Source organism: Castor canadensis, chromosome 8 (genome assembly GCF_047511655.1).
Source record: "Castor canadensis chromosome 8, mCasCan1.hap1v2, whole genome shotgun sequence".
Taxonomy (NCBI): domain Eukaryota; kingdom Metazoa; phylum Chordata; class Mammalia; order Rodentia; family Castoridae; genus Castor; species Castor canadensis.
Window position 1 is genome coordinate 86313279 of NC_133393.1, and position 26761 is coordinate 86340039.

Sequence of the window (26761 nt, forward strand, 5' to 3'; positions counted from 1 at the left end):
AGAAGGGATATGGGGAAGACTTCTGGGGTGCTTAGCAGTGTTTTAGTTCCTAATCTGGGAAGTAGTACTTTAGTATTTGCTTAGTGGTGAATTGTTAAGCTATAATACTTTATGTGTGTGGCCTGTAAACATGTTAAATCTTTCAATAACCTTTTTTTTTTAATGGACATTTCATCAGGCCAGATGTGCTGAAACAGGTTTGTTACAAGTAGTGTCTCTTACCATCATAAGTATAGCACTTAAAACACCTTGTGATGATTGTAACAACTATTCGGAGATGAAAATATTTAAAACAGAGATTAAATTCTCATTTAAACAAAGATTAATGAAGAGAGATTTTTCAGTGCTGTAGTTTTAAGAGAAAGTTTGTTTTGTTAGAGACAGAAACATACAATTAGGATTGACCTATTCATTTGTGTACTTTGAAGCAAGGGGATAAGGGTGGATAGAGAGGTGAAACATTCACTATTTTACATTGCCAGAAGGAGCATCCAAATTGAATCTTTTTATAATGACTTTTTTTCTTCATATCTAAACTGCAATTAGTGTTACCACATATAAGATAAAATTCAGTTTTTAAAAAATACATACTTCTTATTCCTTACTGTCCAGTTCCCAGAATTTTTTTCTGTACTGGTCTTAGTAACTGAAGATTTGTTTGAATTTTAATATTACAGTTCCCAAATTCTTTAGTTTTTTTGATTTACAGAGTTGAATTTCTTTACTGATAGAATTCTTCAGAATATGAAGGACAGTGAAGACTAGGAAAGTTTATTGTGTTTTTTTGTTTGTTTTGTTTGGTTTTGGTGCTACTGGGGTTTGAACTCGAAGTCTTAAGATTGCTTGGTAGGCAGGTGCTCTACTGCTTGAACCATGCCTCCAGCCCAAGATTTTTTTTCTTAATCATACATTTCATTTATATCTCGTATAGCTAATTCCAGACTAATGAGAGATAATATTGAGACAGAAGAAGTTGGGCACTGAAGTCAGTATTACTGCCTCCTGGCTGTTCTCTAGAGTACCTTACTAACAAGATTTGTGAAAGGTGGAATGGCTTTTCTCCCCAATCAGTAGTCTCAGAGAAATTGACAGTTATTATTAGAACAAGCAAACCTTTTAAACAATAAGACCCTCAAGATTTCTTGGCATTTAAAAAAATAAGAGCTAGTTTTGTTGCTCCTGCTGGAAACGGGAAAATCTGTGGGAAGAAGTAAGGTAGGATTTAATTGCTTGTCTGTCTTTTTATTAAAAACCCAGACCTTTTCCCATCAAGCTCTACCTGGAAAAATCATAACTCTTTCTCGAAGTCTGGAAATTTCCCAATGTAATGCTTTGTCATACAAGGCAAGAAATAACATTCTTCAGACTGTACTTGATGATTAAGCATTGCAGCAAAGTAATGAAAAAAAATCATGTTAAAGACCCACTTAGAAGATTGGTAGTGGAAGTGTGGATATTGTTTGAGCATGTGAACTGCAGTAGTTACCTCAAATGAGTAGGAAGACTATTGATAAGACTGTAAGTCTGTATGCTTACAACCACTAAGGATGTGATGTATGTGTTTGGTGATTAGCAACAAAGATGGAGGTTCTTAAGGTTCATTTTTGAGGGCTACGACATTACTTCAGTAGTATTAATTAGAGCAGACTAGATGGCTTTTAGGACTGGGGTTTGAACTGTTAAAATAATGGCAATTTGAGAATAGTATATTTGATGAGTAACAGCAGTAATGTATATATAAGATAAAACTTGGACGACCTTCTTGATTCTGCAATAGAATTAACAGTTTGATTTTGGACAAGGAGTTGATACAACTGATTTTCGTCTTTTTTTCCTATTCAGTCCAGGCCAGCCTGCATTTTGCTTGCTGTGTTGCCCAGGCTGGCCTCAAACTTGAGATCCTTCTGCCTAATCCTTACAATTGCTGGGATTACAGGCATGCACTATCATTCTCCGCTCTCATTTTCTCATCGATTTAAAAGTAGCTCAGTGGTAGTGTGGTATACTTTTTAAAAAAAGGTATAAGTAATCTAAATAAAGAGACAAATTCACTACCCTCTTGAGAATCATTAGGTTTAGTCCTTGTCTGTATTGAGTCCTCTGTATCCTTATGTCTGCTAAAGACAACCTAGAATTGAGGTGACAGGTCTTTCCATGAAGAGAAATACTAATGGATAATCTTTACTAAATTTACCTCAGTACTTCAGAGAGCCCTACTTAGGTGTTCTTAATATTAACTCTGCTAAACTTATTTAGCTGGGGCCCATGGTGGTAGATCTTCTACTAATCTTCACTCATAGCAGTATAATCATGGAAACCTGTCATATGGCCGGTGTATTTTTACGTTTTAAACTGGTCTCTTCTTGACTGAAACCCCTAGAGGGTAAGTAAGAACTGTAGATGTCTTGTTCATCATACTCAGTTCTTTTGTATATATATCCAGAAGTGGAATTACTGAATCATACAGTAGATGTATGATTTCTTTTAAAGAAATTATCATACGGCTTTCTGTAGAAGCTGTCCCATTTTACATTCCACCAGCAATGCACCCAGGTTCCAATTGTTCCATATCTTTGCCAATACTTATTTTCTGTTTTGTTGTTCTGTTTATGTTTATAATAGGCATTGTAGGTATGAATATTATGAGAACATTAAGTCAAATTAATTACAAAACATTTAATATAGTATGATCTTAATGCTGAATTATAACTAATAGCATAATTAAGACTATGTTTTAAAACTTGTTGAGCTACCTGTCAGAGTTTGTTTAATACATAGATTAATCAGACCCAGATATTTCTGTGTCACTCTCAGGCCCTACACAACCTTTGCTTGATTTTTGAAGCCAGCAAAAGCATAAGAAAACCTATGGTATTAACAAATATGTCAGTTGTATTATAAATAGCATACTTTCCCCAAAATGTTCTTAAATGTGTGCTATAGGAAAGAATTCCAGGAGGGATCCTAATAGAATGAAACAAGGGATAATAAGAAAGCTCAAACTTAAGACTTCTTCATATCATTTTTGAATCTTGCCTAAGAATAATATTTAATGCAGTTTTGTTCTTTAAAAAGTTGTTGCTGGTAGAATACATGCTCTCCTATCACAGATAAATAGAAAGATGAAATCTTACCTTATTTCCACCAGTGGAATTAGGTAAATATTAGGTGAGTTATTAAATTACTAATTGTTATTGATAGGAATTAAAGATTACTTTCTCTATAATGTTGAAAGGCATTTATTTAAGCTTTCAGTTCATTGAGTAAGGTTTTGAGTCAAGGTGTAATCTAAGTATAAAAAGGAAGTATTTACTGTAGTCCCAGCTACTCATGATTCTGAGGCAGGAGGATCACTGGTCAGGGGTTAAAGGCAAGCTTGGGAAATCTAGTGAGACTCTGTCTCAAAAAATGGCAAATTTAACTAGCAGTTCAACAAATTAAGATGTTAGATTATTGCTTTTTTATTGTTAGATTTTGCTTTTTATTGTTTTTTGTGAGCTCATGATTTAGAACATAAATATGGGAGCTGGGGCTGTGGTTCAGTGATAAAGCTCTTGACTAGCTTGCACAAGGCCTGAGTGCAATCCCCAGTTATCTCACACACACACACAAAAGAGTGAGAGAGAGAATATAAATACAAAATTGACATTTGTGCCCTGAGGTGCAGCTTTCTTTCCTTCTGGATTGGTTGGATTTGGCTTTTGGGCTGCGTTGGCAGGACAATCAGGCAGAGAGGAGCGTGGGGTAGGAATATTTATTCTTCTGATCTTTCCCTGAGGCATAACTGTGGGCTGATTGTATCCTTTAACCAAAGGTCACAATAACTGTCCATGGGCCCTCTTCACACCAGATGAGACATTCCAGTTCTTCTCTGTGGATTCCAGTTTCCTCCTTATGCTTGGTCAGACCTTGGGATAGTGATACACCTTGCATTTATTAGTCTGGAGGTACAGTCCTAGCACCTTCTAAAGTAGTCCCTTTATTTAAGCTATTCAGATTTTTCCCAATTTGAATTTGTTTCCTGCTAGGATCCTGACTGAAAAAACTGCTGATTTTTAATCACTATCCCAGTTAGCATGGCACATAAACCCTAATAATATTTATGGTAATTTGTTATGGTCAATAACTAAGTGCAGAACTACCTTTTATTTCCTTTCATATTGTGTTACCTGGTGTGGTTCACTCCCCGCCACCCACACACACAGGTCCACACAGGTCAGACAGGTAATGTGCCTATGTTGTGACAAGTTTTGAGGGAAGAGGCACATGTCACACAATAGAGTGAGCACTCTATGTTCATAAGTCATCACACTTATGAACCAAAAAAGGATCCTGGTGTGTTAAAGGAAAAACATTTTTGGACTGTTATTAATAATAGTTCTTTAAAATACAGACTCCACAATGTTGTTTTGCTGTGAGTGTCCCCTCTTTTTCCTAAAAGAGATTAGTGGTTTGATTCTCTAAATAAAAAGCAGGTTATTATTGATGTCCTTGATACCATCTCATTGCTAATCAATGCCTGTTTTCGGGGGAGTACATTCAAGTTAAATAATTTGGCTGACCCATAGTGATTCTGAGAAGGCTCTAGGTAGTACTTTAGCTGTATAGGATCTCTGTCTTTCTATATTTTGTCTCCTTGTAATTGATAAGGATAATTGGGAGTTAACAAGTTAAATAGTTATCTAGATGATTCAGGCAACCAAGTAACAGTGTTAGAAACTGCCAATATTAACAGAAGTTAGATCTCAGTTGATTAAAGTTTCGGTTGATAAGTGGTAAACATGGTTTTTCTTGAAATGACTTCATTTATTTTTTCCAATTTTTAGTACCAAAATATTTTTCCAACTTACAGTTTTTGGTCTTCCATAGCAACTAGGAGGAATTTGGAAAGAGAATAAAGATTAAGCTTTAAAAGAAACTTTAACTAAACACATTTGTAATGATAGCAAAAGAATTTGGAAAGCATTCTAGCATATTTCAGTGTTTTTATACTCCTTTTCTCAAAATTTTTGCGATTACTTTTGTTGAAATTTTAACTCCTAAATTACTCCCAAGTATGGTTCAGGGATCAGTGTTGATATCATCTAGGAGTAAAAATCTCAGGCCACGGGCTAAACTATTAAATCACAACCTACATTTTAGCATTAAGATTCCTCAGATGGTAAGTAAGCACTCTCACCATTTAATGCATATTGTCAGATTAAAACAAAGTTGTGGGCAGGGCATGGTAGTGTTCACCTATAATCCCAGCTACTAGGAAGACAGAAGTAGGAAGATCTTTTTCCCAGGACAGACTCAGGGGAAAAAACCTCAAGACCCTTTCTGAAAAACAAACTAAAAGCCAAAAGACTAGGGGTGTGGCTCAAGTGGTAAAGCAGCTTGCCTACCTAGCAAGCATAAGGCCCTGAGTTTAATCCCCAGTACTGCTGCCCACCCCAAAAAAAAAAAAGCTGTTGAGTGTTAAAGCTGAATACTGGCAATATAGATTAGTGGTAATAGTGGTAAAGCTCTTACAGAGCATGCATGGGGCCCTGGGTTCAATTCACAGCACCAACCAAAAAAAAGTTAATTTACTGATTACATAGTCACAAAAGAAAGCATAGGCTTGTCAATGTATAGAGAAGCCACAATTTTTTTTCTTTTTGCGATTAATCACATTGAACCAAGTTTTCTCATAATGCATACTCATCTGAGATTTTGTTTTGCTTTGTTTACATTGCTTCTTGAGTATAGAGTTTCATTTGTTTAATGTAAACTCAGATATAGTTCTGGTAAAGATATAGTACTGATAACACAAACTTGGGCACATTGCTTCATCAAGCATCATACTTTGGGATATTGGAGACAAAAGTGTATTCATGAAGTCTATAATCTAATAATGTATTACTTGTTTTGCTGTCTAGAAAATGGAAATTACTTTTATTTATTACTTTTATTTTTATTAGTTACAGAAGCTTCCATCTCCACTCATAGTTTCAGATCCTTTAGTGTTAAATTTTGCCATAGAGAGCTATTTGTGTGCAACATACTGACTGATTAATCAGTACTGGGGTTTGAACTCAAGGCCTTGCGCTTAAGCTCTCTACCACTTGAGCCATGTCACCAGTCCTGACTTGAAACATTTTTTAAAGTAAAGCCAGGTGTCATTGGAGGTGTGTGCCCTTAAAGATCAGCACTTGGGAGGCTGAGGCTGGAGGATCTTAAGTTCAAGGCCAGCCTGTGCTACACAGTGATTTTTGAGGCTGGACTAGGCTACATATTGAGACTCTTTAAAAAATAATAATAAAAAAAATAAGGAAGAATAATTAACAGATATTAAGGATTATAGGACAGCCTAATGTAGTTTATGTATTTCATATTTTCCTCAGGATGTATACTTTCTATCAAAAATCATCTTTCATTTTATAATTTTTTTGGGGGTGCACTGGAGTTTGAACTCAGAGCCCTACGCTTGCTAGGCAGGCACTCTTATAGCTTGAGCCATTCTGCCACTCTTTTTTGTGATGAAATTTTTCTTTCTTTTTTTTTTTTTTTTGAGATAGGGTCTCCAGAACTATTTGCCCAGGGCTGACTTGAAACCACAATCCTCCTGATCTCTGCCTTCTGAGTAGCTAGGATTACAGGCATGAGCCACCAGTGTCTAGCTTATTTTTAACTCAAAGTATAGTTAGGGTTATAATTTGCCAAATAGTAACTAAGTTGTTAATTGTTTTATGAGGAAAATATAGCCAGTTTTGGCCCTTCTGTCTTGGGGATGGAATACATTATTAATTGGGTATCATGTTGAGTATTTTTGTTCCTTGTCATTCTTTCAGATTCATCAGGATTCATTTTTGATTTGCAGTCAAATACTGTACTGGCCCAGGGAGGAACTTTTGAAAACATGAAAGAGAAGGTAAGACTAATTGACCACAATAATAACTTGAATGTCATAAGACAATTTAGGTACTAATACAGTCAGTGGCTATCACAAATGCATTGTGAAAGTGAAATTTTAGTAACAAAACAATATATCAGAGGGTGACTACTTTAATGGATCTAAGGAATGAGCCTATTAAGTGAAAACACGGTTTTCTTCGCCCATCTCCATATATATTCATTCTAAATTCTTTTGGAGATGTTTGACATTAATTAATGGTATAACAGGTATTCATATGACTGTGTATCTCACGTGACACCTTTTATTTATTTTTTGGTCATGCATGCTAGACAAGTACTCTACCACTGAGCCATACCTCAGCCTTCATTTGGCAGCGTTCTTTAAGGAACAATTTGAGTGGGATCCTCCCATTCACCTAAAGAGCATTTTAAATCCAGGAGACTTCAGGGCAAGAATAATAGATTTTCCAAGTAGCATCCCTTTGGAAGAAATAGTAGTGGGTTATTAATATAACACATTACTAGCTATTCTAAGAAAAGTAGAACGCAAAAGCTTTATGTGCTCTCTTATTTTTAAAATTATATTGTTGATTTTGGATCATAGATTACACAGTGGTTCATTATTACAAAACACATTCACATTTTGAATTATTAGAATCTTTTGTCATTGAATCTAAGGTTTTTGTGGTTGGTTTGTTAGGTTTTTTTTTTTTTTTTTTTTATAGTGGTACTTGGGATTAAACTTGGCCTCGAGTTTGCTAGATAGGCGCCCTACCACTTGAGCAACTCTACCAGCCCTTTTTACATTGCTTATTTTTGGTAGAGGGTCTCACTTCATGCCCTGACTGGCCTGGACTATGATCCTCCTATTTGTGCTTCCCTGCAGTAGCTGGGATGATAGGCACATGCCACCATGCCCAGCCATTGGTTGAGATGGTGTCTTGTGAACTTTTTGCCCAGTCCTCCCCGTCCCTGCCCCCCAAGTAGCTAGGAATACAGGCTTGAGCCACTGTGCCAGGCTGAATCTTTTAAATTTTTTTTAAATCTTTTAAATCTTTTTTTAAAACTTCCAATTTTAGGAATGAATGCTAAATTTTTTGTTCATCTCAAAAGTTACACATTTGCCTTCTTTGGCTCACTTGAATGATTTTAAATCTTAACATTGTCTGAAACAAAAATAGGAGATAGGAAAGCAACAATACTTAAAAAGACTTCAGTTCTAATACAAAATTTTGCTTATTACTTGGGCAAATTGCTTTACTTTTTTAAGCCTGACCTTTCAACTATAAAAGACTTCTTTTTTGAGCAATATGACTGACTAGACAACCTGAAGGTATTCTTAATATAAAATACCTAGAAATACCGACTGAAAAATAACTTCTCATTTTAAATGCATAGCTGAGTTTAAGAATTAAGGAAAATCTGCTGGACAGTATGACCTATGCTTATAATCCCAGCTACTTGGGAGACACAGATCAGGAGGATCTTGGTTTGAGGCCACCCCTGGATAAAAAGTTAGCAAGATCCCATTTGAACAAATCAGTCAGGGCATGATCAAGTGGTAGAGTGCCTGCCTAGCAAGCACAAAGCTGTAAGTTCAAACCTCATCATCACTGGGGTGGGGGTGGGGGGAAGCCAGGCTTAGTAGTACATGTCTTATCCCAGCTATGTGAGAAGCTTAGGTAGGAAGATTATAGTTCAGGCAAAAACTGGAGAATCCATCTGAAAAATAACTAAAGCATAAAAGGACTGGGAGTATGGTTCATGTGGTAGAGTACCTGCCTACCAAGCAAGCAGAAGGCTCTGAGTTCAATCCCTCACCTCTGTCTCCCCTCCCCCTGCCCCAAGAATAGGGGCCAGAAGTATAGAGGAGATTGAAACATAGAATGGCAAGACTAACATAGATAGGTGACTCTCTACCAGTCTCAGTAACAAATGGATTTTATTGTAAAGGGCCATAAAACCCAGGGTTTGTCCTAGGTAAAGGATGGGAACAGGTCTTACATAAGGTTGGAAGTTTTATATATTTTACCTTCAGAGAGAGGGTAAAATAGAAAATCTTCCCACTGACTCTTGAACACACTATTCTGTGTTAAGAGTGATAAAAAGAATTGTTGGCTTGGGGTGTTACTCAGTGGTAGAGGCTCTGATTCCCACCACCACCACCCACCCACTCAAAAAAAAAAAGAATTGCAAATAATAGTCAGTGGTTTTATCATTATCATTTTATCATTTTAACACACTATTCTGTGTTAAGAGTGATAAAAAGAATTGTTGGCTTGGGGTGTTACTCAGTGGTAGAGGCTCTGATTCCCACCACCACCACCCACCCACTCAAAAAAAAAAAAAGAATTGCAAATAATAGTCAGTGGTTTTATCAATAGTCTGTAGTAATAGTGTTAGTAGTGATATTATGAGTATTATAGAAAAGCAAATCAGTAAATAATACTTTGGAAACTGAAACTTACATGTCAGAGAAAAAGAGATCCATGTTTAAAATTTGATGAGAAAAGGCCTTTTAATACCACTTTTGTGGCTGCCTAAGTGGCTCAAGTAGTAGAGCGCCTGCCTAGCAAGTGTGAGACCCTAAGTTCAAACCCCAGTACCATCAAAAATAATTACATTTGAGTTGAGGATATCAATATGAAGTCATGTATAAACTCATGTTTTGACAAAAAGTTGTATTGGGGGGCATGGCTCAAGTGGTAGAGTGCCTGTTTAACAAAAAAATCTCTTGGTTAAATCCACTGAAAGGATCTAGAAACAATGACTCCCTAGTAGCAATAATCACATCTGGCTTCTAGATCTTGGTGCCTACCATTCTTCACCAAAAGGAACTAGGGCTTCCTTGAGAAATAACCAATTACACATTGTATAGTAAGAAAAGAAATAACAATTGTAAGAATTGGAAAAGAAGAAAAATGCTATTTATAGGTAATACAGTTATTTACATAGAAAACCCAAGCATGGCAACAAATTAATAGGACTAGTAAGGGTATATCCCAGGTATGGGAGAGCATGCCTGTAATCTCAGAAGACTGAGGCAGGAAGATTGTAAGTTTGAGGCCAATCTGAACTTCATAGTCAGATCTGTCGATAGATATACATGGATGGATGGATGGATGGATGGATGATAGGGCTGTAAGTGTGGCTTAAGTGGTAGAGCACCTGCCTGGCAAATATGAAGCCCTGAATTCAAGCCCCAGTACTGCCAAAAAAACTGAACTGGATAGAAAAAATTTTAGAAGTTCATCAAGGATGCTAGGTATAAAATAGACATATAAAAATAACAGTAATGTGCAGTTATTACAAAGTATATATTTTTAACTTTTAAAAATATAAAATACCTTAGGAATAAATATGACAAAATTGGCATATCTATTTTAGAAAACAATATTTATCTAATGAAGTTATAGGTTCAGGACTGTGTAATGGTTACACAGAAGAGCTGATTTTTTTGTTATTTATAATGTTCTAAATATTATTTTAGGCACTAAGGTTTCAGCAGCAAATAAACATAAGAACGTGGGCTGTGGGTATAGCTCAGTAGAGGAGTGCTTATTTAGCATGATTGAGACCTGGGTTCGATTGCCAACACTGCAAATAACAAACAACAACAACAACAAAAACCCATAAGAATGCAGTACAGCATTGTTTCTATCATGTATTGGAAACAATGTAAGTGTTTGATCATTAACAGGAGAATGAATAAATTAGATATATCATACAATGAAGAAGATATGTTAAAGCAAATGAATAAGAGATATGTTTTATCAACATGGAAAAAAATCTAGAAGTGCTATGTGAAAAAAATAAAATTGAAAATAAACATGTGTTTTTTAAAGTAATATTTATATAAAGCAAAACAATATGTATTTCCTATGAGATATACACATATCATAAAAATGCAAATGTATTGAAATAACACCAAGTTTAGGGTAGAAATCTCTGGGGAGAGAAGAAGAGAAATAGGATTTATTAGGTGTTTGTGGGGCTTCAGTTGCATTTGTTTTATTTTATTAAACTGGGTGTTGTTACCTAGAAGTTGTTCCTTATGTTTTGTATACCAAAAATAGTTTATTATAATTCAGATTAGCTATACATTATTTTTCTAGTTATACAGTTAAATGATACAAAGTAACAATGTTTTGAAAAATGGTATAGAAAAATCTAAGTTGTTACAGTTAGTGCTTCACTAAACTTTCCACCCTTTCCCTGGTATGCTAAATTAATTCCTAATACCCAACTTAAACTACCCTTTCTAGATATAAAATCTAGTATATACCTTCTATTTCTTGAAATGTTCTGATTTTTTTACATTTTGAAGTTGAATGTTTATGTGCTGTTATCCTATTTATTATTTCCAGTGAGATGGTTGTATGTACTGTTACTGACACTAAAAAATGATAATATTGTTCAAAATGTCATTCTTTCTGTTACTTTCTGTAATACGCTTCTGCTGCCCAGTGACCTACTTGTGTTAGAATTAAATGATCCTGTCATCTTTTCCAGATAAATGCAGTACGTGCAATAGTTCCTAATAAGAGCAACAATGAAATCATCCTGGTTTTGCAGCACTTTGATAATTGTGTGGACAAAACAGTACAAGCATTCATGGAAGGTAATCCTAGCTCAGACTTTTTTTATATATATTTTTTTGTACTTATTGAATAGAAGTTGCTTCAGACTTTTAGAACACTCTGCAATCCAGTGTTTCATAGATGATAGAGTAGACTCCATGGAAATGTGTAACAAGTACCTAGAAACTACTTTTGCTACAAGTAGTGATTCTCCACTTGAGCCTGCAAAAACTCTGGCTCCATTTTTGCATCTACCTTTGTTCTGAGTCATCGTCTTCTGAGGTCAGCAAGTACGACAAGACTAATGCATAAACATCTTGTGACAGGAGTCAAAATGCGCCCCCCACCCCACAACAGTGATTTTCTAACTGTGACAAGGCCCTGCCTGACTAATCCTGAGATAATGAGCAATGGGATCACACTACTGACTACACTTTGACTGGGACTGTTTAATAATTATGCATACCTCTCACTCCCTGCCCCAATTCTTCCTCTATTTAAACTCAAAGCTCATGTTTGTACCTGAATGGGCTGAAATGCTTACTTTCTGCAGTGTGCCCATGCTGAATTCATAAATCTCTCTGCTTTTCACTACTAGTTATCTCTTTATTTGGCATATTGTTTCAACATATCTGTCATGTTGGACTCTGGAGCTGGGCATCTGGCCTAGAACTCTGGCTATAGTAATGTAGCATGTCATGACATTTTGTTAATGTAAGGTACTGCTTTTAGTCCTAGAAGCAATTCATTCATAAACTATAAGATACCTGGAATAAGAGACAAATAAGAAAACTCCATTTTTTTATGCAAAATATTCTGTACTGGTATTTAAGAAGAAATTGGTGGTATAAGGGACAGTGGTATAAGAGAGTTGGGTTGAAAAGGAATTTGAGATTTCATAACAAAGGAGTGATTCAGTGGCCTAGGGACAGGTGGCAAATTCAAGGACTCAACCATTCTCTTCCAAGCTCTACTGTTATTTAGTTTGGCTGTGGCAGTGCCTCAGATATGTTGGTTGAGTTTCCTTATCTAACATATAGAAAAGAATGAGAATTGTGTACGTCAAGCCTTCAGATGTACAGAGTTAAGGAATGTTTTATAAATGTTCTTCCACATAACTCCTTTGAGGAAAACTTTTCTTGAAGCCATTCATCATTGAACAGTGATGTCAGGTTAATGTCTTCTGTTTCCATTTTCCTGAATTTGCAAGTATGGGATAAATAGGTCTTTGCCTTCATCTGTTTTCTTTATAATGTTAGTGTTTGGATCTGGTGCAGTGTGTAGCTTTCTCCAAAACACCATAGCTAAGGTAGTGTGTAACCTAGAGGGGAGGGCATGTGTAACTTAAGTGGAAATTGGTCATCTTTGTACTCAGACTAAGATATGTAGATAAAAGAATCTTCAAAATGGCTAGATTACATTAGTCTCTTCTTGAAAGAACTCACTGGGGAAATTACATGGAGACAGGAATCTAATAAGTAAGCATGTATTCCAAAAGAGAAGCATGACATGACTAACTCGTTACATTATTTCAGAGACTTGATCTTTAACTTTTCTTATTAGGAACTTTGGGAATTCTCCAGCAATTATAAAATGCAGGTACACCAATTACTATTAGACTATGTATGTGGTAGGAAAGAAAATCTGTAATTGATTTCTTTTACAGGTAGTGCCAATGAAGTGCTCAAAGAATGGACAGTAACAGGCAAGAAAAAGGTAAAAATTGAGTTTAAGAGCACAGTGATTTTATATTATTTTTAAATTTTTATGCACTGCAAAAATATTTGAAAGAAAAGATTTTCATAAATATCTTTATTTCATCTGGTTAAAATCATCTTTGACCCTCAAATGCAGTTGTGCCTCACAGAGTACCACACACTCTCTTCTTTCTTATGATCGAAGGCAAGAATCAGAGTGACTTTGCTATGGTGCAGTTGCTGAGGGGTTAATAGACAGGGTTTGAAGCAAAAGAGCATGTCAAGGAAAGCATAGCTCCTCCAGAGAGAGTGATGTGGTTTTCAACAGTATTTATATTGCAGATCAGCTAAAACAATTCAGTGTTTTTTGTTGCTGTTTTTGTCTTTTTTGAGACAAAGTCTCACTATGTAGCCTTGAACTTGCAATCTCCCTGCCTCTACCTGTGAGTGCTGGGATTACAGGTATTTGACAGTATACCCTGACCAGTTCAGATTTTTAGGTTATAGTCTCTAATACTAATAAATTTTGTCTTAAAGCGTAAAGAGGGATTTTACTACTAAAATTGTTAGGTGTCTTCTGGAGTAATCTGGCATTGCAGTTCAGGGAGGCAAAAGGCACTTGGACTGTGGAGTCAGTTAGAACTAGATTTCTGTCCTGTTCTGCTACATCTGACTTTTGTGACCTGGGAGTATCAATTAACCTTTGTGTGCTTTTAATTTGCTCATCTCTAAAATGGAAAATAATACTGATGTATACAAGTACTTAATATAATACCTAATAAAAACCAAAAAGCTGCCCTAAGGGATATTAGCTGGTCTCAAAATTCTTCCACAGCTCAGTACTCTAAATGTAGCACCTTAAGGAATTACTGAAGTATGGATTTTAATCAGGTATATCTATGAAATGTGTTTGGGATATTTTTCCTGCATTAAGTTGGTGCTGGAGTTCTGAAATGGTTTTTGGTTGTTGTTGTTTTTTTTTTTTGGGTACTGGGGATTGAATTCAGGGCCTCATGCTTGGTAGGCAGGTATTCTGCCATTTAAGCTATGGCCCCAGCCCTGAAATGCTTATCTGACTCACTTTATTTGGAGTCCTTTCAGGTCTTGACCAAATCAGGGCAGGACTTGACCCCAGTGACCCTTGAGAATTTTTTCCAAGAGGTACCTTATATTACTACATATTCTCCTGAAGCTCTCCTTGCCTGTAGCTTAGCATATTTAACTTTTTTTCCCACTGATTTTGCCCAACATAGATAGCTATGTTATAGAAAACACCAATGTCTTGATTTATTGGCCTAGAATTATAAATTATTAGTGATATAAGATGTGCTCATAGATTAAAAAAAAAAGTATAGTATTGGGCACATGCCAGTTCCTTAAAATCTGGAGAAAGATAGCTTCAGATTGATATTCCCCAGTGCCCAAATCTAGTTCAGTTAACTGTTGGAATTAGTCCAATAGGACATGACTGTGAGTAATTACTAGGGTAGTTATTACATGGGACAATGATATGAAAACTTAGCCAGTTCACATGGGAGAAATTTAAGATAAGGATATTAAGATAAAGCTTTGAGGAAGAGAAAATTGTATCTTGAGTTCAGTTGTACTACTGGAGAGAGCCACCAGAGCACATTGGGTAAAAATTGATTCAGTCTTATCAATCTAGTCTTAGGAATAAAATTTAAGTATTGCCAGTGGAACTACAGGTTGACAAAACAAGAGATAAAGACTTGTTTATTCAGTGTTATGCAAGTACTGCTATTCTAGTCCCCAGACAGTTTTCTGTGCAAAATCTTGAAAATCAATAAAAATGGAAGGGATAATTTGGGGGAAAAAAGACTTACTAGTTTCTTTCTTTTTTTGCGGTACTGGGGTTTGAACTCAGGGCCTACAGCTTGCACCACTCGACCAGTCCTTTCTTGTGATAGATTTTTTCAAGATAGGGTCTCGTGAACTGTTTGCCCGGGATTGGCTTCGAACCATGATCCTTCTGATGTCTGCCTCCTGAGTAGCTAGGATTACAGGCATGAGCCACTGGGTGCCCAGCATGAAAAAATGTTTTATATTTATGTGTTTGGGTTAGAGGCATGGTGCAAGTGGTTGAATACTTGCTAAGACTTTTGAGTTCAAAACCAAGTACTAACAAAAAAAGGTAATTAAAATTTTTTTTAATTTTACCATGTAAAATTTTATTTTAGACAATGGCTTAACATATACAAAAATATGTTCTATTTCTGAGAGAATGTATGTGAAACTGGTAACATTTGTTACCAATTGTTTTGGTAGCTGGAGCTAGTTAACTCTTTGGGTTGTTTTAAAGGGATCTGCTTTTTCTTTTCATTTTTCAAATCTTCAATAACCTTAGAACAAAAAGAAGAAAAGCAAACCAAAACCTGCAGCAGAAGCAAGTAACTGTATCCCAGACTCTAGTAAATCAGTTTCCACTCAAGAGGAGCAGTCTGCACCTCCCTCAGAGAAAGGTGGCGTTAATGGTTACCATGTTAACGGTGCCATCAACGATGCCGAGTCTGTGGACTCACTCAGTGAAGGTTTGGAGATACTTTCAATAGATGCCAGAGAATTAGAAGATCCTGAGTCTGCCATGCCAGATAGATTGGACAGAACAGGTGAGTTCATTAACTGGTTTTTGGAAAGTTGAAATATACAGTGGCCTCCACGTTAATCTAAATGGTGTTTTACTTTTTAATTTTAATTACATTTTGTGTAGAGTTCATTTTATAATTATCAAAGCCTAGAAAAATATAGTTCTTTTTCTCTTCTCTCATATTTTGTCTAAATCAATCTTGTGAAAATCTAACTTAATAAATAGCAGAGGAGTAGCTTATTATTTAGAGATAGCAAAAAGTGACTTTGAGATACTTTTTAAATAATTGTAGAAAATTATGCAGTAATGATGTTGATGTTTAAGACCTAACACAGTAAGAGATATAATATTGACTATGATCATGGTTTTCACAAGAACTAGACTGTTTATTTTGCAATACTATATTTGTTTTTTAGCAAAGAGTTACAATTAGTGATAATTGTAAATTCACATAGCTTATTCATTTTTTTGTTAACCATTTTGTTGAAGGCTGGGAACATACTGGAAATCTTTTTTTTTTTTTTTTTGAGGGAGTGGTGCAAGGGAATGAGCTCAGGGTCTTGTTCTTGCTAGCAGGTACTCTACCACTTTGAGCCACTCCACCAGCCCAGGAATCTCTCTTTTTTTTTAAATTACTTATTTGTTCATCCAGTTTCCCCTGCCTTTATATGCTTTATAAATGTAATGCCAGTGTAAAAATTATACTGTGATTTTTAGATATTCATTTACTGGTTAATTCACGCATACAAAAAAAAAATGACTTAGAGAAAAAAGTTTTACATTTCTGGGCTAGCTTTTCTCTCATTTCCTAACTGTATCATTTCTCTACTCCCTAAAGCTTCAGTTCTTTTTTTCCCAGAGACAATGTAAAACTTTCTTCAGTGTAACTTATGGAAGCCAACAAACTTTTTAATTTGCATGGTTTTGTCTAAAACATTTTTATCTGTTTTCTTTGTGTATTTAAGACTGTTTGATGATTTACCCCTTCATTGTGCTCTTGAAATACTGTCTTCTTTCTTGGATAGGATCCACGCTGGAGAATGGTGTCCCAGAATCTGTACCCAAGTCTTTGACTATGCGCTCTATTCAGAATGCTCAACAATCCAGGAATGCTGCTAGATCTCTCTCAAGACACACCACAGGATCTCAGTTTTCAAATCTGGGGGTGGAGGATATTCCACCTTCCTCTACCAGTAAAAGACTAGGTAAATCAAAAGCCCACTTGGTGGTCAGAAGAAAAGATCTGTTTTTGCTAGTGAGGGCAAATTACCTCTTCTTTCCCCTAAATAAGGTTTCAGCAGGACATTGGATAATCCTTTTCCTATTTTACCCAACCCTTCTTTCTTATCTCCATGTATACAGTTGGGAATCTTGAGAGTAGTTCAAATGCTGTACAGTCTTGTTACAATGCCAGGGACCCTTTTATGTGAATTAAGCAAAGTCTATTGCCAGAATGACTTAGCATACATTAACCTGTTTCCTTTCTTCACTTTTTTCCAATGTTTTTGTGCAGTTTCCTTCATTTTTATCTCCTGACTGACTCAACAAGTAACAAGCTCTTCCATCTGATGTGACATTTCAAAGAAATATTTTCACTGTTTTTTTACAACTTCATGTTCCTACTGAAATCTGACAAACTTTTAACAAAATCATTTTCTCAAGTATTTAGCACTAATCATTTAAATAATCAATAATTAACCAAACAGATTACAGCCCCTCTAAGTTTCATATATCTGTGCATGGTATTTCACTCCAGTGAACAAATGAAACATAGAAATGTAAAGGACATTTGTAACCTAGAGCCATTTATTCAGAGGGAATACATTTTAATTAGTGCAGCTCCCTTATTCATCTTTGTGGTATCCCTCAGCTTGATGAAGAACAGCAAGTCTGAGAATATCTAGTCAAGCAAAAATAAAAGAAGTTGTGTAAGCACAAGGTGTAAAAGCTTTTAGGTAGGTTCAAAAAGAAATCAAATTGGAATGAGAAAGAATTTAAATTAATAAATTGAGTTGGACTGGATACCAGTAGCTCATACCTGTAATCCTAGCTACTCAGGAGGCAGAGATCAGGAGGCTTGTGGTTCAAAGCCAGCCTGGCCAAATAGTTTGCGAGACCCTATCTTGAAAATATCCATCACGAAAAGGGCTGGCAGAGTAGCCCAAGGTGAAGGCCCTGAGTTCAAGCCCCAGTACCAAAAAATAAAATAAATCAATAGGTTTGGCATGGTGGCAGGAGCCTTAGTCCCAGCTACTCAAGAGGCTGAGGCAGGAAGATTGCTTGAAGCCCAGAAGTTTGGGGTCAGCCTAGGCAACACAGCAAGACTGACTCTAAAAAATTAATTAATAAAGAAGTTGAAAATGTAACTGGGCACAGTGGCTCATGCCTGTAATTATAGCTATTTTGGGAGGTTGAGATCAGGAGGACTGAAGCTCAAGGTCAGCCTGAGCAAATAGTTAGCAAGACTCCTTCTCCAGAATAACCAGAGCAAAATGGACCAGAGGTGTGGCTCAAGTTTTAGAGAGCAAAGCCCCAAATTCAAACTCCAGTCCCACCTAGGAAAAAAAAAAATTGAAAATGTGAGCTGGTGATACACAACTGTAATCCCAGCACTGGGGGAGGCCAAGGCAGGAGGATGCATTTTCAAACCTGGGGTACTTAGTAAGACCCTGGCCATGTCTCAAAACAACAACAAAAAAAAGGGCAGAGGATGTAACTCACTGTTAGAGTGCCTGCCTACCATGTACAAAGCTATGGGTTGGCTCCCCAACATCACCAAAAAAAAAAAAAAAAAAGTGAAAATGTATGTCTTGGCACAACTATAAACTTCTTGCATCCATGATTCCAACAATCAGATGTATATATAACTGGCATTAGTGAACAGAAAAGTTAATAGAACTCTTGGAAAGTACTTAAAATGTTAGGTAGTTAAATTATTTCATCTTTTCTACAAAGCTGACTTCCCCACATGTAATGTTTCAGAATGTACTATAGAAAAAGTACTTTTTAATTTTGTTATGTCTACATGGGGAATTACTCTATTAAGTCCTGTCATTTAAGGAGTTTTGAAAATTTTATACTTAAATAGTTTTATTCTGTTTTTGAAGTTTCTAAAATTGTTATCTTTAAATTCATTTATCTTTTTTAACAGTCTCTCATCTGCTGTTAATTCCATCCAGTTGTTTTCATCACAGACATTGTTTCATCTCTAAAAGTTCAATTGAGGAGTTTTAAAATGTCTTCTGTATCTCTGCTTAATATGTTTCTGCATTCCTCTACCTTCTTAAGTATATGGTATCTGATTATAGTAGCTATTTGATGTCCTTTTCTACTTGATTCTGTTATCTGTGCCATTTCTATTACTGTTTCTATTGATTGACTTTTCATTATAGGTCATATTTTTATGGTTTTTGTTGTTTTGGTTTTTTTTTTTTTTTTTTTTGCTTCTGTGTATGCCTGATAATTTTTTATTGGATGTCCATGTCAGAAATTATAAATTTTGCTTTGTTGATTACTAGATATTTTAATTTCTTTAAACATTCTTGTGATTTGTTCTGGGACTTGGGTTTTGTGAAAACAGTTTGAGGTTTGCTTTTAAAAAAGCATTGTTAGGCGGTAGTAGAGGAATCTTTGGTTTATAGCTTTTTTCAAGGTGGGGGTTTGAACTCAGAGCTTCTGAGTTTGCTAGGCAGGTGCCCTACCGCTTGAGCCACACCTCTAGCCCAGTCTACAACTAACTTTGCTTCGCTACTTCACTAAGTTCTCACCTGGTGCCCATATTTTCTGAGGTTTTTCCACACTGGCTAGTGTGAACACAGTAGACCTAGGTGATCTCTGGGGATTGTCTGCCTGCTCCTTTACAGTATCTCTCTTTCCTGTCCTGGTACTAGATTAATACTCAAAAGTCTTGTGGAGAGCTCCGTGTAGCACTCTAATCTTTGTGTAGATTTCTTTAGTAATCTACCCTGAGAATTCTAGCCACCTTACCTTCTAAGTTCTCAATTCATAATTGTCCCCTCAATTCTGGGAGACTGCCAGAATCTTACATTGCCAGACTCAATGTAAGATTTTTTCTATCTGCATTGTAACCTAGAAACTCTCAAGTGAGTAAGTGGGGGCAATCATAGGCCTCACTTCATCCATTTCTGCTTTTGCAGGGGGAAAATACAACCTGAAAACATACCTTTTGTCTGTATGTGTGTTAATTACTTTAGAGGGGAGAATGAATTCAGTTTTTGTTACTTCATCTTGACTAGGATACTTGTTTTTGTTTTTGTTTTGTTTTTCAAAAATAAGCCTGAAAAATTATTATTCCTTTTTTGTGTTGGAGAAAGTGGTAATTTAGGAAACATTCTTAGTCCAAATTACATTTGTTTTAGGTGTTCAGATCCAACTTTTAAGTTACATGTTCCTTTTTTTTAAACAATCTTTGGGTTTTTTCCTCTAAGGTTCCAATATTGAAAAGTCAGTAAAAGACCTCCAGCGCTGTACGGTGTCTCTTGCACGATATCGAGTTGTAGTTAAAGAAGAGATGGATGCTTCCATTAAGAAAATGAAACAAGCCTTTGCTGAATTGCAGAGCTGGTAAGTTACGTTGATATATGATTAGCACAAAAATGATCATTTATAAAGATGGTCAGCCATTCACCAGGTTCTTTAATTCCCAACCCCTAACTACTTTACGTAGAAGAGAGAGACTTAAAAATCCTATGGTATATTTAACTTTCTGCTTTGTTTTATTTTGTTTGGTCTTTGTGGGAATGAGCAGTACAGAGAACTCACAGTACTCTAGGAATGGGCCTGAGGTTAATATTTTTTGGAAAAAGACAGTTACATAGATCACATACTCTTATTTTAGGGTCTGTCTTTTAAACCAAGAATGTAACAAATAACATGATGATTGAACAAAATTATTAAGTAGAAAAGATCCTTTCATTCTTAATGCACCTCACCCCAGCAATTTCTTCTGTGCCTTATAATTAATCATTGATTTGCCTTTTGTTTTATTTGAGACAAGGTATTGCTATGTAGTCCAGGCTGGCCTGGAACTCACTGTGTAGCCCATGCTGTCCTTGAACTCAGGTTCCCTTCCTGGGATTACAGGTATACCTCACCACATTTGGCTTTGATTGGCTTTAAAATTTGTGTTTCTCAAGTTGTGTTCTATAAAATATTCATTTCTTAAAATATATTAATATGCACCAAATGATGTTTGGTGAAGAGATTTGAAAAAACTTTTTAAAAAAAGTGCCTTTTGAATGCTAATGTGCACTGTGAATTCCAAGAGGAAGCTATACTATTCTGTTTCTCAGATGTATTTGTTTATAGAATCCTTGTTTAGGGAGAAATATATGCTAATGTTTTCTAGAACACCAAAGCTATTTTAGCTATTGGATATTGAGGTGTTCTGTATTTAAACCATAGCTCCTTTCTGGGAGTATTTGCATTTTATAAGGTATTTTTTGAAAACAGAAAAGACTTTAGAACCAAATTAATCAAAATGACAGAAAAGACAAGCAGCTGGGCTGATTTAAGGATTTAGGACTATGCAGTCTGTTTATTTGTAAGAACTCCCTACATCTGAAATGTGACAGGAAGTTTATGAATACAGACACCCACTCTTCCCTGAACCATCCCTCCATTTTCTTGTTGCTTGTTTATTGACTGCTTCCTTAGATCTTGCCCAATCATTTCTCTGTTCACAAACTTAGTCTACTCACTATGTGCTACAGTAAACAAGAGAGGCTCTGGAATTGAATAAGGAGTAACATAAAGGAAATAGGATGACATCTCCAAAAAGTTAAGTTATCATAACCAAAAGTACCTTTTAAGGCAGATAATTCATCTAGTAATGTACCTATACCTTGTCCTGAACCCCAAGTTTCACCTTTCAGATTTTATGGCTAGGAACTTAACGTGATGCCTTCTATTTTTCTTAACACACATTTTTGCACCTGCTTACTCATTGTCTCAAAACTTAACATTCACATTTCCTATTTCACATCCTAGTTAGTGCCACTTTCCCAGCCTGATATATTCCCCTACCTCTGAATTTAACTAAATCCAACCAGTTCTCCTAAATTTCCCTTATATTAAGCTCTAACTTCTGAAAACTTAACTAGGTAACTAATGTATTCTTTTTCTAAACCTCTGTGAGGAAGCACCATGTCCCTTGCACTGGATTCTTGTCATATCAGAAATTGTTGGTATATTTGGAAAATAAAAGAGCCTGGAGTGGGTCATCACAACTTTGCTTTGGTAGGCTTCTGGTCTCCATGGCTGTTAAGCTTTCTCATTACTTAGCCACAGGACCTGATTCTGTCCAGAACAAATCTGAACCAGGAAACACAGATATTTGTGCATTCCTGCTCACCTGGAACCTAGACAAGAGGAACCTACTTCAGTAAATGACAAATGAAATGGTTTCCTGCCTGGGAACTGTGTATTTAGTATTGATTAGCAGACTTAACAACCAGGTCAATTTAACTTGAGGAAAGAGATTATCTGCCCTTTCCTGCTGGTGCAAAGCCCTTCTCTCTGGCTGATTGGGTTTTTAAGCTACCCTATTTCAGTGTTCCTTATAATTGCTACTTCAAGACGTAATTGACAGGTGAGCTAATTTCATTTGACACCAAACCAGAGTTTGAAGCTAATGTCACTTAGAAAGCCATTTTTGTGTTGGTAGTATCAAAGAAAAGCAGACGCTTCTAACAGATTTACAGCAGTAAGATTACATTACCCCTGACAGGGCAGCATGGAAATTATGTAGATTACTCCTTTCTCTTTGATGTCAAATAAAAGCTGATGCATACCTGAAGCAAGGTACAATCAGAAGCTTTCCAATACCCAAAAGTTAAAAATCTGTTCCTAGGTAATATTGGTACTAATCATCAGTAGACACAAGTTTACTTTCCTTGCTAATTAGTAAAATTTGTCTGCTTTACATTGTTGAAGCTGTTAGTTGACTTAAGTTTAAGACTGTTAAGGAAGCAGGATACAGAGAAGGATGTGAAGTGGGAGTATGTAAACTACTTTGGAAGGTTGTCATACAACATGTTGTATTTAAAATAAAAAAAGCTGGGTGCTGGTGGCTCACGCCTATAATCCTAGTTACTCAGGAGGCAGAGAGCAGGAGGACTGTGGTTCAGAGCCAACCTGAGCAAATAGTTTGCAAGACCCTATCTTGGAAAAACCTATCACGAAAAGGGGCTGGTAGAGTGGCTCAAGGTATAGACCCTGAGTCTAAACCGGTACTAAACCCCAGTACTGCCCCCCCCAAGTGCATACTCAGTTTCTCTTTTAAATAAGTTTTAACTTAAAGTCAAAGGTATTATTAAAAAGAGAGGTGGATAAAAAGAAAAAGACTCAAGAAATTTGAGATTAGAGGCTGGGGATGTAGCTCACTGGTAGAGTACTTGCTTAGCATGTGTGGTACTCTGGGTTCTATTCTCAGCACCACAAAAAGAAAGAAATTTGATATTATATGACATATAAAGCATAAAGTCATGTAAGTCTGTGGTTATGATTTTGAAATTTTTTATGGCTAATTCATTTCTGATACTTAGAAAACGAGCCAGAGGTGTGATTCAAGTGGTAGAGTATCTGCCTAGCAAGGGCAAGGCCCAGAGTTCAATCCTCAATGCCACTAAAACAAACAAGATACTTCAAAAAGTTACTTCCAGACTGAAGATGTGGATCAAGCCATAGAGCACCTGCTTTTGCAGGTGTAATGTACTGAGTTCAAACCCCAGTTCCACCCCAAAAAAGTTACTTCCTTTTATTTAAGCTTCTAATTTCTTATATTCAACCAAGCTACCGGTAGTTTTACCAGATATTTAAGTCCATACATTTAAAGGCTATATAGACATGCTGAAAACTTAAAAAATATTTTATGAGCCAAAGCCCCTCTAAAAATATCTTTAAAAACATAAAAATAAAGGAACATGCTAATGTGAGCTTGCCTTCATAGTTATTGATGTTCTTTGATTTAAAATTAAATTCTTGACTGGCCACAGTGGCTCAAGCCACTTAGCTACTTGGGAGGCAGAGATCAGGAAGATTGCAGTTTGAGGCCAGCCCTGGCAAAAAATTTGCAAGACTCCATCTCAACCAATTGCTGGGCACAGTGATGCATGCCTGTTATCCAGCTGTGCAGGGAAACACAAGTAGGAGATTGTGGTTCAGGCCAGCTCCACCATAAATCAAGACCCTATCTCAAAAATAACACAAAAAGGGCTGGTGGAGTGGCTCAAGTGGTAGAGCACCTGCCTAGCAAGTGCAAGACCCTGTGTTCAATACCAGTACCACCAAAAAATAAATAAATAAAATAAAATTTAGTAAGCCTACAACTTGTGATGTCATGTTAGCCAACTACTTAACCAAACATTCAAATTCCTTTTTAGTACAACAGAATTTAAAAAACCTACTTTGTAGAAAAGAAATAAGGATAAATAAACAGATAATATAACTAAATGTGTTCAGTATTCTTTCTATGGTAGTAGTTATTTTTGGATAGCTAAAGAATTAAAATTTATTTTAATTGAGATGAGGTCTTCCACTGGGGTTTGAACAAAAGAGGGGCAGATCTAAATTCTTACAACCGGATTTAAACACTCAAGTCATGGACTAAAAAATTTGAGTTCTGGCGGGCGGAGTGACTCAAGCATGAAGCCCTGAGTTCAAACCCCAGCACTGAAAAAAAAATTAAAAATTTGAGTTCTGAACACCCTGTGAGAATGGCAGAAGTGCTGCTGATACTACCTTTTTCTAAAAAGGACTGTGAGAAATAAAACCTGATGAAATTAGAAGACATTTGGGGAATGAGGAGGGACAGTAGAAGGGAGAGAAAAAAGTCAAGGCAGCTGAGGAGATATCTCATGGTTGGCGTACCCTAGAAAATACAGCTACATTTATTAAAAGGATCACTAGAAAATGAATAAAAGGGCATATTAGAAAGTTAGTCTGCCAAATAAAATAAGTTCACTGGAATGAAAATTTCCCCTATGGTCAGATAAGAAAAAACAGCAAAAAATGCCTTCTATTTAGGTCCATTTTAAAATTTTCACTTCCCCTTTGGTGGGAGGAACAACCCTTGCAGTGCAAATGTGGAGAAACTTGTGACCAGTGGGCAATGAGGGAGAAGTATCTAGAACTGAGGTGTTTTTGATCATTGAAAAAGAATAGCTCATATTCATATTCTAACTTTTCTTTTTTTTTTTTTTTGGTCTGGACTGACTGAGATCCTCCCAGTCTCAGCCTCCTGTGTAGCTTGAGATGGCATATGCGTACCACCACACCCAGCTATTGGTTAAGATGGTGGGGAGAGGTGTCTCACAGAGTATTTGCCTAGGCTGGCCTTGAGCTGTGAGCCTCCCAAACATGAACCATTATGCCTGGCTCATATTCTTATTTCTTAATAACTATTTCAGACTATTGAAATATGAATCACTTGTCCACATACTTTGTAAAAGGACTCCTTACAAAGAGACCCATCAAAATTTTCACTGTTCAAATTTGAACACCCAGACCAGGTATACTATACTCCCAACACAGTCAGGGCTGAGAGTATAGAATCTTAAAAAACACATGAAACATCATTAGTTCTCTACTAATAAAACCTATTGGCATTTCTCTTTTTCTCATTGCTTTATATGGGAAGAAGAAAGTCCTCAAAAAAAAAATTTGCATTGACTTTGCTTGAATTTCTGCTTTGATTGACTAATAGAATTAAAATAAATATGTTTTAGGTTTTGAGCAAATAAAATTACAGATATTTTGTAAGAACATTATTGAGTGGTTTAGAGTATTGCCCCATGAAATAATTGCTGAATTATCAGAGTTCTGTTTCCATTCTAATACTGTTTCCCTAAAACAGTAACCATAAACAAGTGATAATAATTAACAATTTTTGGGTATCAAGGAATTACTGAAAGCAAGGCTAGAATCAAAATCAATAGCTTCATGTAAATATATCAATTAAAGGGCATGCTTCAAATGATAAACACTAAATATATCTTAAGATGTGAATGATAGTGCTGTAGTAATAACTATTCTGAGCAACTGTATGCAAAAGCTTTAGAATAAGTGGAACAATTATAGGATGGTAAGAAGTCCTGGTATAGATGGAACAAAGGAAATATAGACCATTCAACTGCCAGTCTTTTTTTTCCATAGTAATAGTGAACAATCATCCTAAACCATCTTTCACGATTAAAGAAGGATTTGGAAATTCTCTACCCTGAGTTGTGTTTTTCTAAATAAAGTCCGGGAAATATTGAGCAAATTTTATTAGCAGTGTCACACAGTTTATCAGACACTCATTGTAGCATATTCCCATTGAAGAAAGCCTTGAGAGAAGCTTAGTAACCTGAGGTATTGAAGTGAACAGACCACAGAAAGCCTGACAGTCCAAATGAGCCTTTCATCACTTTCTGGGAGGGCTCATTGCTTTCATTTATGGCATCTAAAAACTATTACCTCAGACCACAAGTACTTCTGACTCTCTTGACCATCATTACATATTGGGACCGTACATACTAGGACCATTGTTTAGTTCAAGAACAGATGGAAAACAAAGTTAGCAAAGTTTCTTTGTTATAAAGTTCAGTTCCAGGAAGTTATTGTCAAAAAAAAAAAAGTCTCTTCCTTTTTCCTGACCTACTTTCTGACTTTAACTCTTTTCACCTTCTATTTTGTGGTGCATGTGTTTCCCAGACTTTTTGTTATGAAAACTTTCATATATACAGATGATCTGAAAGATAAAAGAGTAAGCAACATATTTGTTGTGTGTATGTTGGTAGAACCATTTGGAAGTTGCAGGCATGATGATTTGTCATCCCTGAATGCTTTGCTTTAACATGAATGACCTGAGAACAAGTTATTCTTCTTTACAACCATAAAGCCATTCACGAATGAGATGCTTTAATAAGAGCTATTAATTTTAATGTCTATTCATATTTATATTTTAAAAACTTAGAGTTTTGGGGGTTTTGTTGTTTTGG

The 26761-nt window shown here is 36.0% G+C and overlaps 1 protein-coding gene and 1 pseudogene across 3 annotated transcripts in view; one reads left to right on the forward strand and one right to left on the reverse strand.

Annotated features, from left to right (window-relative positions):
• The window catches only part of Spats2 (spermatogenesis associated serine rich 2), a 51234-nt gene that overhangs the window by 9686 nt on the left and 14787 nt on the right, over positions 1-26761 (forward strand). Inside the window, exons 2-7 of one of the 3 annotated variants that reach the window (XM_020169442.2) lie at positions 6816-6895; positions 11392-11500; positions 13126-13175; positions 15522-15783; positions 16787-16966; positions 20210-20345. In XM_020169442.2, the coding sequence (XP_020025031.2) occupies positions 6816-6895; positions 11392-11500; positions 13126-13175; positions 15522-15783; positions 16787-16966; positions 20210-20345 (817 nt within the window). Of the gene's footprint in view, positions 1-6815; positions 6896-11391; positions 11501-13125; positions 13176-15521; positions 15784-16786; positions 16967-20209; positions 20346-26761 lie in introns of those variants that run through there. The other 2 variants (XM_020169443.2, XM_074083318.1) reach the window with 2 other exon arrangements.
• LOC141410664 (small nucleolar RNA U13) lies at positions 4215-4331 on the reverse strand (annotated as a pseudogene).